General features: G+C 47.6%; 1 protein-coding gene across 2 annotated transcripts in view; it reads left to right on the plus strand.

Moving 5' to 3' along the window:
* AVPR2 (arginine vasopressin receptor 2) overlaps positions 1-19,168 on the plus strand; it is a 134,410-nt gene that overhangs the window by 108,357 nt on the left and 6,885 nt on the right. For both annotated transcript variants that reach the window (XM_075322840.1, XM_075322839.1), the window contains exon 2: positions 10,663-11,545. In XM_075322840.1, the coding sequence (XP_075178955.1) occupies positions 10,663-11,545 (883 nt within the window). The remainder of the gene's footprint in view (positions 1-10,662; positions 11,546-19,168) is intronic.

Raw genomic sequence — 19,168 nt, forward strand, 5'->3', positions numbered from 1 at the left:
CAAGGGTGGAGAAGTAGTTTGCGGTTCTCAGCGCGGACAAGGACTCCTCGATATGGGGCAGAGGGTAGGCATCCGCATCCTTATGCGTTATCTGGTTAATCTTCTGGTAATCCACGCACATCCGCATGGTGCCGTCCTTCTTCTTAACCAGCACCAACGGGCGGCCCAGGGACTACAGCTGTCCCTGATAACCCCTGCCTCCCTCATGTTCCTCAACATGTCCTTGGCGCACTGGTAGTGTGCAGGGGGGATGGGCCTGTACCTCTCTTTGATAGGGGGATGTTCACCAGTAGGGATATGGTGTTGGACCCCTTTAATCTGCCCAAAGTCTAGGGGATGTTTGCTAAAAACTTGCTCGTACTCCCGTACCACCCTGTATACCCCTTCTTTGTGATATGTAGGGGTATCATCAGTGCCTACGTGTAGCTGTTGGTGCCACTCGTCTAATTCTCCTTTGGGCGGGTGAGTGCTGGCAGCAGGTGGTGAAACTGGAGGAGCTGCCTCATGGATGGTGTGGGGATCTAGGGTGAGCAACTTGGCAAGTGTAGCATACCGGGGAAGCCTGACTTCTTCCTCCCCACAGTTCAGCACCCTCACGGGCACTCTTCCCCTCTTTACATCTACCACCCCTCGGGCGGACATTACTGTGGGCCAGTGTTCGGAGGGCATGGGCTCTATCATGGCAGGGTAGTCACGCCCCTGAGGCCCTACTGCTGCCCTACACCAAATCATCATCTCACTCCTAGGGGGCACAATCAACGGGGCAACATCCATCACTCTCACCCCACCAATCTCTCCTCCCGTCGAGTTTACATGCTGGCGGTACATCAAGGCTCGGATCTCACGCTGCACAGCTCTCTGTCGGCTCCCCGCCGCCGTGGCGGCCAGTTGCTGCAGTAGGGTCAACACATCACTCATACAGTGCTCCATCACATTGGTTCCTAGCACTATCTTCGGGTTATGATCACTGGGTTCATTCATGATCACAATCATACCCTGGTGTTGCAGTTCAGCTCGCCCCACAGTCATGGCCACTTGTTTATATCCCACTTGGGTCAGTGGGAGTCCATCAGCAGCAATCAGCATTATACTAGCATCTGGGGGAGCCAGCTCGTCTGTCCCCCAATACCGTTGGTACAATGTGTATGGTATGGTGGTTACCTGCGATCCAGTGTCCAAGAGAGCCATCACCGGAATGCCGTCCACAGCCACGGGAAAGATGGGCCGGGCCCCGATATACCAGTCCCGCCTGTCTGGGGGGCCACGGGGTTCTACTCCTGAGGATTGGCCCGTGGCCCCAGGGGTTGCTCGTATAACGGGCACTGTCGGAAGTAATGGCCAGGCTTGCTGCACCTGTAACAGATTGGAGGTCTGTTCCGCAAATCATTAGCCCTTCTCCGCTGCATCCAGGGAACGTCCTCAAGGCTGTCGGTGAGCTGTATCTTTGCGGGAGGCTGGGATCTGGTCAGGGTCTGGAGTGCGGCGAGAATCTTGGCGAGGTCTCCATCCATGCGGCGGACCTGGGCAGCCAGTTCTTCCATCGTACTGCTCGGGGCCGTAGGTACTGGAGACGCTGGAAGGGCAGGGGCCACCACGACGGGGGCCGTCTCAACTGGCCATGGGGCTGGCTCCAAGACTTCCGAAGCTGGGGGTTGCAGAGCTTTAATGGCCCGCTCCTTTAACACAGCAAAGTCCACATCAGGGTGTTCTAGGGACCACTGTCGGAGTTGTTTGCGATCCTCAGAGGACCTCATCCCCTGCACAAATTGCTCTACTAACATTTTGTTGCTGTCCGCCTCATTGATGGTGTCTACCCGCTTCAGTGTGCGGAGTGCGGTTTGTAGACGTAAAGCATAGTCCCGAATACTGTCCACAGGTCGTTGACGACATTGGTAAAATTGCATTCTCAGCTCCGCTTCGGTACGGGTCTCGAAGGCAGTCTGTAGTCTCTCAAAGATGGTGGCTACAGAGGACCGGTCCCCCTTGGCCCAGGTCTCCGCCTCCTGCTCAGCCACGCCGGTTAGCTGCCCCAGCACTACCGCTGCACATTGCTTGTCAGTCAGGGGGTACAATTCCAGGAGCGGGCTAAGCTTTTTCCGGAAGACATGTAACGCATCAGGTTTCCCATCGTACTGCGGCAGCCAGGTAGCTCCGGGCACATAGGGCAAGGAGAACGGCATCACCTGAGCGAGAGCTGGGGCCGCAGCACCCCCTGCCAGCGCGGCCGGGACCTGGGCAGGCCCATTCCCATCCACGGGTGCCACTGCGGCTGCGACCACCGCTCCTCCAGCGGCTCCATCGGGCGCAGACATCTTGTTTCCGTCCCCCTTAGCCTCTTTCCGGCTCCTCCTCTATCGGGGCGGGGTTTTGGCCTTCGCGCCTCCACTACTCGAGGAGACGCTCGAGCGGGAACTTTTCGCGCCAAAGATGGCGGCTTCTGAAATTTTCTGGCCGGACACCTCTACTCAAGGCACACCTCTACTCAACGGCAGAGCGGTAAGATCCTGTTCGTGACGCCAAGTTGTCGCGGGCGGAGGAGGGGACGCTGCGCTCTCCCACTGCTCAGGTCCGGCTGCCGCTGCTGCTGCGGCCGCTGCTGCTCGGTGGCTCGAGCGATGGGCCGGATCCCGGGGACTCGAGCGGCGCTCCTCGCCCGTGAGTGAAAAGGGGATTGGTTTTGGGGATTTATTGTCCGTGACGGTTGTGGTGATTGTGTGGACACCACCGCTGCTCTGTATGGGGATCCCGGGAGTGGTGACAGGGAGCAGCAGAGTTGTTAGTTCCCCCCTCCGTGGGTAGGGGTTGGTTGTCCCGGGGCCCAGTGATGGGGTGGAGGATGAGAGATGGCAGGCCAGATGCGGGGCCTGGTGAGGTGCAGGGTCGCGGGGGCAGCGCTGTGTCTCACGGCACAGTGGTACTCACTCAGCCTGAGACGGTGACACAGTTCTCGGTAAAACACACGGCTGGAAAGACGGTTCCCACGGATAGCTGCTGTTGCTTTTCCCCGGTAGTTAACGGTGACTGTCTCTTTTCCTGCACCTAAGTTCAATGTTGGTAGCGATGGATTCCCACCGGTAACCCGCTCCCCGACTTGGATATGGGCCGGAGGAGCCCCTTTTTGCCCGCAGGCACTGGCCCTGAGAAACTGGTGCCTTGGCGGTGGCGGTGTCTCTCTCATACGGTTGGACTGTTGCCTTCAATCGGGACTTAGTTGTTTGGAGACCCGGAGGTCCCCTTCACTGACGGATTTGGCAAATTCACGGTGACTCCTAGCCTTGCCGGGATCCGAAAGGCCCCTGCCAATGGTGCTGGCTTCTCCTTGTGTACCGGTCCGGTACCGCCGGGTCACCACCCGTCCATGGTCCTCACGGCACCTCCGATAGGCCACTCCTGCAGACGGTCACCGCCGTCTGCTAACCTTGCTGTCTTTGTCCGGGGCACACACCCGGACCAACTTCAGGCTCTCTCAAGCTGTCACTTTCCTCCTTCAACTTCCTCAGCTTAACTCTCACTCCAACTGCCTGTGTTTTCCCTCCTCCAGGACTGTGAACTCCTTGGTGGGTGGAGACCAACCGCCTGGCTCCATCCCCTGGTGTGGACATCAGCCCCTGGGGAGGGCAACAAGGATTTCTGGTCTAGCTTTGATGTGCCTAACCGGGGTGTAGGGTGTGGTGATGTCATTACCTGTGACCCCTGGCTTGTCCAGGGCGTCACAAAAAGCACCCTTAAAGCCAAAAATTATTAAGACCTCTAAACTTATTCAGACTCCAAATCAGACCCCTAAATTTGTAAACCTTACTTACCACTCCTGCATCCTCTTCATAGCCCGAGATAAGCACATGCAATAATGAATTTACAGTTACTCATAACTTTTTTTTCTCAAAGTACCGTACATGAAGAATAGCTTTTTGCAGTTCTGGATGATGCTGGTCAGCACCAATATTATTTCTTGTAATGCCGGCGTCCCTGGAAACTTATTTACCCTTCTCCCAGCAGGGATGCTGACATGCTCACCATCCTAGGACTCCCCTCCTGCTGCACCTTCCTGCTCCCTGGCACTGCGCATGTCACGCAGTTCTCCTGGGTGCGCGCTTAGGGCAAGCATGTGCACTCCAATCTCTTACAAGGGCAGCACACATATTCCAGAAGTGCCTCCAGCATACCTCTGGGAAACACTAGGTTCCTAAGGCACCCTCCCCCTCAGTAAAGTGCCTGAGCAACGTTTACTTTTAGCCTGCCTGTATGTTTGCTAGTTGTGGGATCCCTGTTATCCAGTACTTGTCTTGTGTACCCAAGCCTGTGTTTCAGAGACCAGAACCTGTCTGGTGAACCCATACCAGAGATCCAAAACCAGCACCTGTCCTGTGTACCAGTCTATACCAGCCGTCCTGCCTGTGCCAATCGTTCAGTCTATATCAGCCGTCCAGTTTGTACCAGCTGTCCAGTGTGTACCAGCCGTTCTGTCTCTGCTAGTTGTCTAGTCTGTGCCAACCATCCTCTCTGTACCAGTCGTTCAGTCTGTATCAGCCATCCAGTCTGTACCAGCCATCCTGTCCGTGCTAGTCGTCTAGTCTGTGCCAGCCATCTTTTCTGTGCCAGTTGTTCAGTCTATATCAGCTGTCCAGTCTGTACCAGCCATCCTGTTTGTGCCAGTTGTCCAGTCTGTACCACCGTCCAGTCTGTACCAGCCGTAAAGTCTGTACCAGCCGTCCTGCCAGTGCCAGCCATCCGATCTAATACTCTCAGTCAAAATCTGCATTCCTGACCCCTGGGATCAGCTGCCACAGTACCAGGGACTGCCCTGGAGTGGTACCTGATGCCTACCTGCTGCATAGGCCTATTCACATCAGCAATGGCTCTAGTGAAGAACCGGGTAGCCTCTTAGTCACTCCAGGGTAAGTTTAGACCCATGGTATGTGACACTTCTGACTTTGCATCTGACGTTTTACCTTCTTTTCTAAGTCACTAAGAAAGCTCAAAAGCAATGAGTTGGGGACATAATTTGGTGACCCTTCTAATATATAAGCATTACAGGTTCTACTCCTTCGCACACACTGCACAGTTCTCCTCTCCACAAAATGACTGCTGGTGGAGAAGCATAGATTTGTCCATTAACTTCTACCAATTGAAAAACAGCTTTCTCATAGGCCATGTTTTTCATCTGGAAGAGGTTGATAGACAGGTTTGGTCACATACTCCACCACAAGCCGCAATTAGGAAAACTATAGAGCTGTAGAGTCCATAAGGAAGGCTGTACTAACAAGTGCAGAAATAAACTTGCAATACTTATATAATAGCACTCAACATCATTTGTGGAAATAAAGATAACGTGGATAATGACAACCCCTTTAACTGACCATCTTGAGACATCAATCTCATAGGGCTTGTTAGTCACCCATAGATCATGAATGTAAATAAATCTGCGCAAATATACAACTATGGATCCAGAACTAATAAGTAACACACCACATGGAAATATGCTAGTAGTGATTTATCACAATTGAGAAATGCAGCATCCATGGCCTCCCGAGATCGGATTATCATGTGACTCTATATATCATACAGTATAGATAGATTTGGGTCACAGCAAGCGGTAATGTGCCTATATGAAATGTAGTAAATATTAGATGATCAGTATACAGATGTTAGCTTTTATATGTAACTAGCTTTAGGACCCGGCATTGCCCTGAATAGTAACTAAGTGTCTCTCTGTCTGTCTCTGTCTTTCTCTATCGATCGCTCTGTCTCTGTCTGTCTCTCTCTTTCTGTCTGTCTCTCTGTCTGTCAGTCTGTCTCTGTTTGCCTGTCTCTGCCTTGTCTGTCTCTTACTGTCTCTGTCTGTGCCTCTCTGTGTGTTTCTATCTGTCTCTATCCATCGTTCTGTCTGTCTGTCTCTCTATGTCTGTGTGCCTGGCTGGCTCTCTGTCTCTCTTTGCTTGTCTGTCCCAGTCTGTCTCTCTCTGTCTGTCTGTCTCTTTATGACTGTCTCTCTCTGCATCTGTGTGTGTCTCTCTCTGTCTGTCTCTATCTGTCTCTCCACCGACATCATATTACCTCACACATAAGCTTCTTATACTAACAATGTCCTTCGTTGCCTATAGCAACCAATCACGGCTCCTATTAATGACCTGTAGCTCCCAGCTCCATTGACTTTAATGTAAGCAGGTTTTTTTGGGGATAACTGTAAAGCGCGGAGTTGAATATTCCCCTCTAAACATAGTCTATGCTGTTCCCTGAGTCAAATGAGGTGGCTGTGCAAAATTTTGTGATTGTAAATGCGATGGTGCAAATTCCTTTAGCATATATACACACATGTACAAACATACATATACACACATACATACATACACACACATACATACACACACATACACACATACATACACACACACACACACATATACACATACATACAAATACACACATACATACAGTTAGGTCCAGAAATCTTTGGACAGTGACACAATTTTCGCGAGTTGGGCTCTGCATGCCACCACATTGGATTTGAAATGAAACCTCTACAACAGAATTCAAGTGCAGATTGTAACGTTTAATTTGAAGGTTTGAACAAAAATATCTGATAGAAATTGTAGGAATTGTACACATTTCTTTACAAACACTCCACCTTTTAAGAGGTCAAAAGTAATTGGACAAATAAACCAAACCCAAAAAAAATATTTTTATTTTCAATATTTTGTTGCGAATCCTTTGGAGGCAATCACTGCCTTAAGTCTGGAACCCATGGACATCACCAAACGCTGGGTTTCCTCCTTCTTAATGCTTTGCCAGGCCTTTACAGCCGCAGCCTTCAGGTCTTGCTTGTTTGTGGGTCTTTCCGTCTTAAGTCTGGATTTGAGCAAGTGAAATGCATGCTCAATTGGGTTAAGATCTGGTGATTGACTTGGCCATTGCAGAATGTTCCACTTTTTTGCACTCATGAACTCGTGGGTAGCTTTGGCTGTATGCTTGGGGTCATTGTCCATCTGTACTATGAAGCGCCGTCCGATCAACTTTGCGGCACTTGGCTGAATCTGGGCTGAAATATCCTTGTACACTTCAGAATTCATCCGGCTACTCTTGTCTGCTGTTATGTTATCAATAAACACAAGTGACCCAGTGCCATTGAAAGCCATGCATGCCCATGCCATCACGTTGCCTCCACCATGTTTTACAGAGGATGTGGTGTGCCTTGGATCATGTGCCGTTCCCTTTCTTCTCCAAACTTTTTTCTTCCCATCATTCTGGTACAGGTTGATCTTTGTCTCATCTGTCCATAGAATACTTTTCCAGAACTGAGCTGGCTTCATGAGGTGTTTTTCAGCAAATTTAACTCTGGCCTGTCTATTTTTGGAATTGATGAATGGTTTGCATCTAGATGTGAACCCTTTGTATTTACTTTCATGGAGTCTTCTCTTTACTGTTGACTTAGAGACAGATACACCTACTTCACTGAGAGTGTTCTGGACTTCAGTTGATGTTGTGAACGGGTTCTTCTTCACCAAAGAAAGTATGCGGCGATCATCCACCACTGTTGTCATCCGTGGACGCCCAGGCCTTTTTGAGTTCCCAAGCTCACCAGTCAATTCCTTTTTTCTCAGAATGTACCCGACTGTTGATTTTGCTACTCCAAGCATGTCTGCTATCTCTCTGATGGATTTTTTCTTTTTTTTCAGCCTCAGGATGTTCTGCTTCACCTCAATTGAGAGTTCCTTAGACCGCATGTTGTCTGGTCACAGCAACAGCTTCCAAATGCAAAACCACACACCTGTAATCAACCCCAGACCTTTTAACTACTTCATTGATTACAGGTTAACGAGGGAGACGCCTTCAGAGTTAATTGCAGCCCTTAGAGTCCCTTGTCCAATTACTTTTGGTCCCTTGAAAAAGAGGAGGCTATGCATTACAGAGCTATGATTCCTAAACCCTTTCTCCGATTTGGATGTGTAAACTCTCATATTGCAGCTGGGAGTGTGCACTTTCAGCCCATATTATATATATAATTGTATTTCTGAACATGTTTTTGTAAACAGCTAAAATAACAAAACTTGTGTCACTGTCCAAATATTTCTGGACCTAACTGTACACACAAATACATACATACACTCAACTTTATATATTAGATAATTATCATCTACAGAAAAAAAACTCACTACACGATGGCGGCAGCCACTTCAATGTAATGGCTCCGATGATGACGTGTATTACTCCGTCAGTCGTGTATAGGGAAGGTAAAAATGTAGTTTATAAATATATATAATAGACACCTGTAGAGAACTGATGAAGCACCCAGAGGAGATGCCCGATTCCTGAATAATTACACGGCTGTAGATGCAACCTCTCCCTCATAGATGGATCACGGATTGTCACGAAAATAATCCATGTCGAAATGTTCCCAAAACTGGAACAAGCCATTGGTATGAAACTATCTATCCAATTGTCCCTATGCCAAGTAGGTGTCAAGATACACTACGATAGTGGAGATATAGATTGAGTCTTAGCCAAGTGTTAGCTACTACATAAATATCTAAAGTTCTATTGATTTGCATTTTTGCCTTCTGGATGGGTGGCCTACACCATAGTCCAATAAATAATAGCAACGATCAAGGAGTTACCCTCCAACATAGTAATCGAAGAATACCATCATAGTCTTCAGTCAGTGGTGCAATTTTCCTCAGGGCAGGAGGCAGGCAAGTCCTGTCGATATACAAAAAAAATAGAGGAACTCATTGGGTCCAAGTGACAAAGATGTGGTGGAACATTTAGGTGAATAATTGGGCCTCCCTTTTTGCTTCTTTTGAACATCCACCCAACATATTAATATTAATATTTTGAGGTGTTTTTAAGATATATTGGATAATGAATATTTTGGGGAGTTACGTAAAGAGTTCCATCTAACAGAAATTGATTTGTTTGAGATTGAAGACGACTGAAGCTGATGGACAAGTTATACTGACGAAAGGTGCCCAACGGAGGTAGCTTTGGTCTGTTATCCAGACATGCGGATGAAACTCAAGCTAATCCTATTCCTCTTTTCTTAAAGTGGTACACATGGTTTACCAAGATAACCATTATTTAGGATGCAAAAGTCACAACATTTAAGCTACCTTGCAGGAGTGATGGGTTTTCCAATTAAGAGCAAAGGTAGAAGTAAACTAGGCCAAGTTTTAACAGGTTTTTCTCTGCAGATGAAGAGATGCAGAGTAACCTATCTCCTTATGCTCCTATCCTTGACTCAAAAAAGAGTGGTAGTACCAAACAAGGGTGGTGAGAACTGGCCGAAGGATCATGGGATATTGGTCTACAAATAATGAGGAGTAAATAAAAGTAACAAGCTCAGTGTTCCATTGCCCAATACAATAAGAATGTGGTAGGGCCAAACATGGGAGAAGACTACCCCAAAGTTCATTAGGTCTTTCTCTACAAATAATGAGGAGTAGATGGAAGTAACAAGCTCAGTGTTCCATTGCCCAAGACAATAAGAAAGTGGTAGGGCCAAACAAGGGAGAAGACTACCCCAAAGTTCATTAGGTCTTTCTCTACAAATAATGAGGGATAGATGGAAGTAACAAGCTCAGTGTTATACTGACCAAGCCAAGAAGTAAGGCGATAGGGCCAAACAAGGGAGAAGAAGATTTCCCTAAAGTTCATTAGGTCTTTCTCTACAAATAATGAGGGGTAGATGGAAGTAACGAGCTCAGTGTACCACTGACCAACCCAAGAAATAAGCTGGTAGGGCGAAACAAGGGAGAAGAAGACTATCCCAAAGTTCATTAGCTCTTTCTCTACAACTAATGAGATATACAAGCTTTATGTTCTACTAAGGCTAAGAACAAAAACTATGGAGGTGGAAAAAAGCATTGCAAAAGGAACTCTATTTTGATTTTTGCAGTAGGATGAGTGTGGAATTGGGGCAAACATTATTGTCATTGCAGAATTATGTAATAATTGCAGTTGGCTCGTTACCTTTTGTGTAGGCGTTCTATTTCTCCATCAAAAAACGGTTCTGTCCATGTCTTGTGCTCTATATTGTATCCTCCAGCACCTATACACATCAGTACAAGCCTAAGGTAGGAAACCATTGATGTCTAACAGGTTCGGAGTAGGTCATCAGCAATGAGGACACTTGAATCCACAATTTGTTGAATCCACAACAACAGAGGGATCCCAAAGACCTAGAAGTCTAAAGTAGCTGTAGTTATTAATACCATAGTCCACCAAGAGGCTCTGTTCTTGTTTCCTTTACTGTAGTGATTGACACATTCTTATCTCATTTGCTCCTAGGAATTAATATTTTTGTAATGTGAATATACTGAAAATATGGCCACAGTGATGATCTACCACCGCGAGTGACCATTTCTGATGTATGAAGAGGTAGAGACTACCAGAAACTGGAGTCTTGAGTGTTACTCCATTTTTTTTTCCAAGTCTATGCCATCTTACTAACAATTTTATCCCACAGTGATGAACCACCAACACCAGTGACCATTTCTGGTGTATGAAGAGGTAGAGACTACCAGGAACTGGAGTCTTGAGTGTTACTCCATTTCTTTTTCCAAGTCTGTGCCATTTTACTAACACTTTTATTTCTAACTTCTTTTTTTAAGTATGAGTTTTCCCATTGTGCGGTAAATTGACCATATTTCTTGTCTTGTTTCTCGGCAGATGTCTGTGACTCACAGCCCTTTTGCAAGTATTAGTGCCAATGTCACCGGTGATGAAGTGGACAAAAAAAACCCATACGTGACACAATGGAACATTGCTCTTCTCAGCATTGTTTTTGCTCTGGCCACCTTTGGAAACTGTCTGGTCCTGTTCACTCTTCTGAGAAGACGGAAGCACAACGCTCTCATGCACACCTTCATGATTCACTTATGCTTGGCGGACTTAGTGGTTGCTTTCTTCCAAGTTTTACCTCAACTGATTTGGGACATCACTGACCGCTTTCAAGGTCCAGATTTCCTTTGCAGGTCTGTCAGGTACTTCCAAGTTGTGGGAATGTTTGCATCTTCTTATATGATTGTGGCCATGACTTTCGATAGGCATCAAGCAATTTGCCGACCCATGATGACTTTTAAAAAGGGCTCGGCCAGGTGGAACATTCCTGTCTGCTTGGCGTGGGTGGCATCTGGCATCCTCAGCCTTCCACAGATTTTTATATTCTCAAGAACAGAGGTTCATCCGGGTGTATATGACTGTTGGGCAAATTTTGTACACCCATGGGGCCCTCAAGCTTATGTGACTTGGACAACGTTGGCAGTCCTCATCTTGCCTGCATTTTTTATTACAACGTGCCAAGTGCTGATCTTCAGAGAGATCCACAACAGTTTATATTTAGGGACAGAAAGATCTCCTGGGTCAAGAAGAAAAGAAAAACTGGTGAGCGGAACGAATGGCTTGCCACCAGTCTCAGACTCAGGAGTGACCAAAGCCATGTCCAAAACTGTGCGGATGACTCTTGCCATAGTTCTGATCTACGTGGTATGTTGGACACCGTTTTTTATCGCGCAGCTGTGGAACGTCTGGAATGAAAAGAAAGGAACGAGTCGTAAGTCGCTTTTTTGACCATTGTTGCTACAATATATGATCCATTGTCATAAAGCTGTATGTAGAGATGAGTTAAAAGAGAAGTCACATAAAACATGTATTTACTAGGTCTTAACATACAATTAAATATATACAAATTGTTTTTTGTGCCATCACTGATATATCCTAAAGCGGGCTTTACACGTTGCGACATCGCTAATGCGGAGTCGTTGGGGTCACGGAATTCGTGACGCACATCCGGCCGCATTAGCGATGCCGTTGCATGTGACACCGATAAGCGATTTTGCATCGTTGCAAAAACGTGCAAAATCGCTAATCGGCGACATGGGGGTCCATTCTCAAATCTCGTTACTGCAGCAGTAACGAGGTTGTTCCTCGTTCCTGCGGCAGCACACATCGCTGCGTGTGACGCCGCAGGAACGAGGAACCTCTCCTTACCTGCCTCCCGGCCGCTATGAGGAAGGAAGGAGGTGGGCGGGATGTTACGTCCCGCTCAGCTCCGCCCCTCCGCTGCTATTGGGCGGCGGTTCAGTGACGTCGCTGTGACGCCGCACGGACCGCCCCCTTAGAAAGGAGGCGGTTCGCCCGTCACAGCGACGTCGCCGGACAGGTATGTATGTGTGACGGCTCTGGGCAATGTTGTGCGCCACGGGCAGCGATTTGCCCGTGTCGCGCAACAGATGGGGGCGGGTACCCACACTAGCGATATCGGGACCGATATCGCAGTGTGTAAAGTAGCCTTAAGTTTGTGTTCACGCAGTTATTCTGCTGAGATTTTGGAGCAGAAACTCCCAAGTTTTTGAGAAGGATTTTGAAGTGTTTCCAATCCAATAACTCAGCAAACTCACTCTGGTTATGTAAGAGTGGTGGACTATTGCCGGCACATTCCTGCCCCTATAGACTCCAATCGCGTTGTTTAGTGTAATGTGAATAATGTTGTGCATGTTTTGCAAATATTGTGTAATGTGTGTGCTGGTATAGTATGTAATGTAAGGTAGTAATGTAATGCAAGATGTGATAAGTAATGGTAATGTTTATATTGGCCTGTTAAGGAGGTTGACTCCTGCCCAGAAACAGACAGCAGGGTCAAAAGTAGTTAAAATCCTATATATGTAGTAGGTATCATAATAATATGACAAATAACTCCAATTAGAAATGTAGTATAGTTCTCATGAAATAGCCATGTCTCTTACCTCATGTGCAGGGCATTGCAGAACCTTAGGTATCCATGGTTCTGACCACTACCAACTAACTATGAATATTTATAGTTCTCCTGATATAGCCATGTCTCTTACCTCATGTGCAGGGCATGGCAGGACCTTAGGTATCCATGGTTCTGACCACTACCAACTAACTATGAATATTTATAGTTCTCCGGATATAGCCATGTCTCTTACCTCATGCGCAAGGCATTGCAGGACCTTAGGTATCCATGGTTCTGACCACTACCAACTAACTATGAATATTTATAGTTCTCCTGATATAGCCATGTCTCTTACCTCATGTGCAGGGCATTGCAGGACCTTAGGTATCCATGGTTCTGACCACTACCAACTAACTATGAATATTTATAGTTCTCCTGATATAGCCATGTCTCTTACCTCATGCGCAAGGCATTGCAGGACCTTAGGTATCTATGGTTCTGATCACTACCAACTAACTGTGACTATTTATAATTCTCCTGATTTAGTCATGTCTCTTACCTTATGTGCAGGTATTGCAGGACTTTACGTATCCATAGTTATGACCACTAGCAACAAATTGTCACTATATGAATGGATGTAATGATGGTTAACTAAGCTGCCATGCCCTACACAAGAGATAAGAGACATGGCTATATCAGGAAGGAGAACTATACTACATTTCTAAATGGAGTTATTTGTAATATTATTATTATTATTATTATTATTTATCATTATAGCGCCATTTATTCCATGGCGCTTTACAAGTGAAAGAGGGTATACGTACAACAATCATTAACAGTACAAAACAGACTGGTATAGGAGGAGAGAGGACCCTGCCCGCGAGGGCTCACAGTCTACAGGGAATGGGTGATGGTACAATAGGTAAGGAAAGAGCTGGTTGTGCAGTGGTCTACTGGACTGAGGGTTATTGTAGGTTGTAGGCTTGTTGGAAGAGGTGGGTCTTGAGGTTCCTCTTGAAGCTTTCCACGGTAGGGGAGAGTCTGATGTGCTGAGGTAGAGCGTTCCAGATTATGGGGGATGCACGGGAGAAATCTTGTACGCGATTGTGGGAAGAGGAGATAAGAGAGGAGCAGAGAAGGAGATCTTGTGAGGATCTGAGGTTGTGTGTAGGTAGGTATCGGGAGACTAGGTCACAGATGTAGGGAGGAGACAGGTTGTGGATGGCTTTGTATGTCATGGTTAGTGTTTTGAACTGGAGTCGTTGGGCAATGGGAAGCCAGTGGAGGGATTGACAGAGTGGCGAGGCTGGGGAATAGCGAGGGGAGAGGTGGATTAAGCGGGCCGCAGAGTTTAGGATAGATTGGAGGGGTGCAAGAGTGTTGGAAGGGAGGCCAGAGAGCAGGAGGTTGCAGTAGTCGAGGCGGGAGATGATGAGGGCATGCACTAATGTTTTTGACGATTCTTGGTTAAGGAAAGCACGGATCCGGGAGATATTTTTGAGTTTTAGTCTGCATGAGGTGAAGAGGGCTTGGATGTGTGGCTTGAAGGATAGAGCAGAGTCGAGGGTTACTCCAATGCAACGAGTTTGTGAGACTGGGGAGAGTGAGCAACCATCAAGTTTAATGGAAAAGCTTGTTGGAGGAGATGAGTGAGGAGGAGGAAATACAATGAACTCTGTTTTGTCCATGTTAACTTTTCGGAATCGCGCAGAGAAGAAGGATGAAATAGCAGACAGACATTGTGGAATTATGGTTAGTAGAGAGGTAAGCGGGCTTTACACGCTGCGACATCGCTAATGCGGAGTCGTTGGGGTCACGGAATTTGTGACGCACATCCGGCCGCATTAGCGATGCCGTTGCGTGTGACACCGATAAGCGATTTTGCATCGTTGCAAAAACGTGCAAAATCGCTAATCGGCGACATGGGGGTCCATTCTAAATAATCGTTACTGCAGCAGTAACGAAGTTGTTCCTCGTTCCTGCGGCAGCACACATCGCTGCGTGTGACGCCGCAGGAACGAGGAAGCTCCCCTTACCTGCCTCCCGGCCGCTATGCGGAAGGAAGGAGGTGGGCGGGATGTTACGTCCCGCTCATCTCCGCCCCTCCGCTGCTATTGGGCAGCGGTTCAGTGACGCTTCAGTGACGTCGCTGTGACGCCGCACGGACCGCCCCCTTAGAAAGGAGGCGGTTCGCCCGTCACAGCGACGTCGCCAGACAGGTAAGTATGTGTGACGGCTGTTGTGCGACACGGGCAGCGATTTGCCCGTGTCGCGCAACAGATGGGGGCGGGTACCCACACTAGCGATATCGGGACCGATATCGCAGTGTGTAAAGTAGCCTTTAATGTCAGGTCCAGAGAGGTAGATCTGTGTGTCATCGGCATAGAGATGATACTGGAAGCCGTGGGACTCTATGAGCTGTCCTAGGCCAAAGGTGTAGATGGAGAACAGCAGGGGTCCAAGAACTGAGCCTTGGGGGACACCGACAGATAGGGGGCGAGATGAGGAAGTGGTGTGAGAATAGGAGACACTGAAAGTTCGGTCGGTCAGGTATGAGGAGATCCAAGATAGGGCCAAGTCTGTGATGCCCAGAGATGAGAGAATCTGTAGTACGAGGGAATGGTCTACTGTGTCGAAGGCAGAGGACAGGTCCAGAAGGAGGAGGACAGAGTAGTGTCGCTTGGCTTTGGCGGTTAGTAGACCATTGGTGACTTTGGTTAGGGCAGTTTCAGTAGAGTGATGTGGTCAGAAGCCAGATTGTAGCTGGTCAAAGAGGGAGCAGGATGAGAGGTATGAGGACAGTTCAAGATTGACATGCTGTTCCAGTAGGTTTGAGGCATAGGGGAGAAGGGATATGGGGTGATAGTTTGACACAGAGGATGGGTCAAGAGAGGGGTTTTTGAGGATGGGTGTAATGAAGGCATGTTTAAAGCATGAAGGGAATACACCACTTGTTAGTGATAGGTTGAAGAGATGGGTTAGGGCTGGGATGAGGACTGCGGTGATGTTGGGGATGAGATGCGATAGGAGCGGGTCCAGTGCACAGGTGGTTAGATGTGATCTTGAGAGTAGAGTGGAAAGATTGTTTTCTGTCATGGTGGAAAAGCTGGATTTGGAGTAAGAGGGCTGAGTAGCTATGATGAGGGGCCGTGGTAATTGTGGGCCAAAGCTTGCTCTGATGTTGTCAATCTTCTGCTTGAAGAAAGAGGCAAAGTCTTCAGCTGAGATGAGAGGAGAGGGAGGTGCTGCTGGAGGACGGAGGAGAGAATTGAAAGTGTTGAATAGCTGTTTAGGGTTGTGAGACAGAGAGGATATGAGGGGTGAGAAGTAGGTTTGTTTTGCAGCTGTGAGTGTGGACTTGAAGGTGGTGAGGGACTATTTATATGCAATGAAGTGCTCAGTGGAATGAGACTTCTTCCATCTGTGCTCAGCAATTCTGGAAGCCCGTCTCAGTTCTTTAGTCTGACTCGTGTGCCAGGGTTGCCTGTTGATTGTGCGGGTTTTGGTGTGTGTGAGAGGGGCAGCTGATTCGAGAGCTGCAGAGATTGTAGTGTTGTATAAAGTTGCAGCAGCATCTGCATCGTGTAAAAATCCAATATCTGTGAGAGGGAGAAGGGACTGAGAAAGTGCGTGTAAATCAAGGTGTTTGATATTTCTGCGAGGGTGTGAAAGTTTGTGGAGTGGGGGTTGCATACTTGGAGAAGAGAGGGAAGAGAATGTGAGTAGGTTGTGGTCAGACAGGGGGAGAGGTGAGTTAGAGAGGTTAGATAGGGAACAGAGGCGAGTGAAGATGAGGTCCAGCGTGTGGCCATCTTTGTGAGTAGCTGCTTCTGCACCATTGGGTGAGGCCGAAAGAGGAAGCGAGTGTTAGAAGTTTGGAGACAGATGAGTGGGAAGTGTCAATGGGGATATTGAAATCACCTGTGATGATGGTGGGGATGTCGGTGGAAAGGAAGTGTAATAGCCAGTTGTTGAAATTGTCAAAAAGGCAGTGGCTGGCCCTGGAGGGCGGTAATATTATTATTGTTACACTTATTATATATTGGAATAGGATTTTGGAGATGGGAATACCCCTTTAAGTGTTGGATCTAGCTCACAATAGGAGGAACTAATTGATAGGGTAAGAGACAATTCATTCTAGAAAGCGCAGTCAACTTCAGTGAGTGAAGATGTAGAGAGCGACATTCTTTGTCAAGGTCACATACAGTTGGTGGCTTGTGGCAGCAATGGGAAGAAAGGAGTCTCGATATGAGCGCGAACCTTGAGAGTTGACTGAGACACGGAGTAAGAACAGTGTTGAAAAGAGAGAGCAATCATCGAATGGTCAAAGACGATAGAAGCCAGTGGCCAGGCCCATTAGCTGTCAAAGAAATGGGTTATTCCCGCTGCCGTGAGACTGAAGTCGGCCTTACCGAACGAATTCTCAGAGGAAGGAAAGGGATGGTGGACACATACAGGAGGGAGATACGCGATACACAGACGCAGGTCACACGAAGACGACAGCGACCATCTCGCGCACCTAGGCGCTTAGTTGGGTCCTGAATGATTCTCCCCAAGTTTCTTAGAACCCAAGGCTCTACTCTGACCACGGTGATGGAACACTTGATCCTCACCCTGTAAGGAGACGAGATGTGGAGCTGCCATAAGCAAAGGTGACCGTCACCAGTTGGGCTGGGTTGTGAGGGACCTCACAGGACCAGTAAGATCTGAACCAACCCAGGGGGAACTACGACTGTGTCTGAATATGCCTTGTAGAATGGTAACATACTGGAAGATATGTACCTGCTATCTGGAGTGTGAAGTTGTTGGAGAGAATGAACCGTTGAGTAAAGAGTTGTTTGAAATGAACTGTTGGTCTCCTTGTGAGAACAAGCCACCATCGGGTCCTGGCCATCAGTGGCAACATGCGACCTGCACGGGTTCACAACCCACACGACAGAAGTCCACTCACCCAGCCAGGACTTGCTTTTCCATGTAGCGTGTCAGGGCCTCTGAAGTCAATCCCTTGCCCACAACTACCACCCCTTTTTGGAACAGATCCACTTAAAAAAAAACAGCTGAAAAACTCTCTGCCCATTCATTTCTATTGTAAGGCTATTTACACACAAAGTTTTTCAAGGAATTTTTTGTAGGAAAAACTGAGTGGAAACTGAGCGGGAAAGCCTCCATATCCTGCTCAAAAATGCTAGCCATAGGTTTGGTCTTTTCAGCATTTTTCTTTCCTTCAAGTTATGAAATATCACAACCACTTCTTTGAAGTGTCTCCCGATGGAAGACACTCTAAACTAGGCAGTGTCCAATCAGAAGGCTGCAAAGAAAAAAAAAAGAATGCTTTAGGAAATAAATAAAAAAAAAATTAAAAAACACTTGAAAAACTCTTCAAAACCGCTGCAGAAAATGTTTCCAGAAATTAAGAAATTCGACCAAAACTCCTGAAAGAAGTAGCGTTTACTGAAGCGGTTTTCACTTGAAAACAAGTTTGACCGCGTCTCTGTTCACCAACCCTAAAAGTTCATAGAAGGTCTTAGACTTTTTTTGTAGCATTTTTATTTCTGGTTATGTTGCCATTATTTGCATAAAATTTGCTTAGAGTTTGATAACTTTGGTACATCTTTACACAACATTTTTGTGTAGAGCGTTTTTTCCACCACTTTTTCTACTAGAGTTAAGGCCCCGTCACACGCAGCGATATCGCTAGCGAGCGTACCCGCCCCCCCGTCGTTTGTGCGCCACGGGTAAATCGCTGCCCGTGGTGCACAATATCGTTTGGAGCCGTCACACGGACTTACCTGCCTAGCGACATTGCTGTGGCCGGCGAACTGTCTCCTTTCTAAGCGGGCGGTTCGTGCGGCGTCACAGCGGTGTCACTAAGCGGCCGCCCAATAGAAGCGGAGGGGCGGAGATAAGCGGCCGTAACATCCCGCCCACCTCCTTCCATTGCCGGCGGCCGCAGGTAAGCTGTAGTTCGTCGTTCCCGAGGTGTCACACGTAGCGATGTGTGCTGCCTCGGGAACGACGAACAACCTGTGTGCTCAACAATCAACGATTTATTGAAAATGAACGACGTATCAACGATGGACGATTTGGTGAGTATTTTCCATCGTTAACGGTCGCTCGTTGGTGTCACACGCAACAACGTCGCTAACGATGCCGGATGTGCGCCACGGAATCCGTGACCCCGGCAATGTATCGTTAGTCATTGCGAGTAACAGGGCCTTTAGATTTGCGACTTTTTAAAAAGTTGCAATTCATAAATTGTCATGATGACTATGGGATAGCAGGAAACCAGGGTTCCTACGCTGACCTTCAAGCTAATGGGCTCTAAGCTTTCCCTAATCTCAGGGATACTCCTGATGGTGAAGATGCCTGAGTCTCCTCCCTAGTCCTGCTCCTGACCAGTCCTGAACTGATTCCCCCTCCCCCAGGGAGGGAAGAGACAGAAGTTAGATGAAACCCCCCAGAAATAGGGAAACCAAAACT

This window comes from Anomaloglossus baeobatrachus, chromosome 9 (assembly GCF_048569485.1).
Source record: "Anomaloglossus baeobatrachus isolate aAnoBae1 chromosome 9, aAnoBae1.hap1, whole genome shotgun sequence".
NCBI classification, from domain to species: Eukaryota; Metazoa; Chordata; class Amphibia; order Anura; family Aromobatidae; genus Anomaloglossus; species Anomaloglossus baeobatrachus.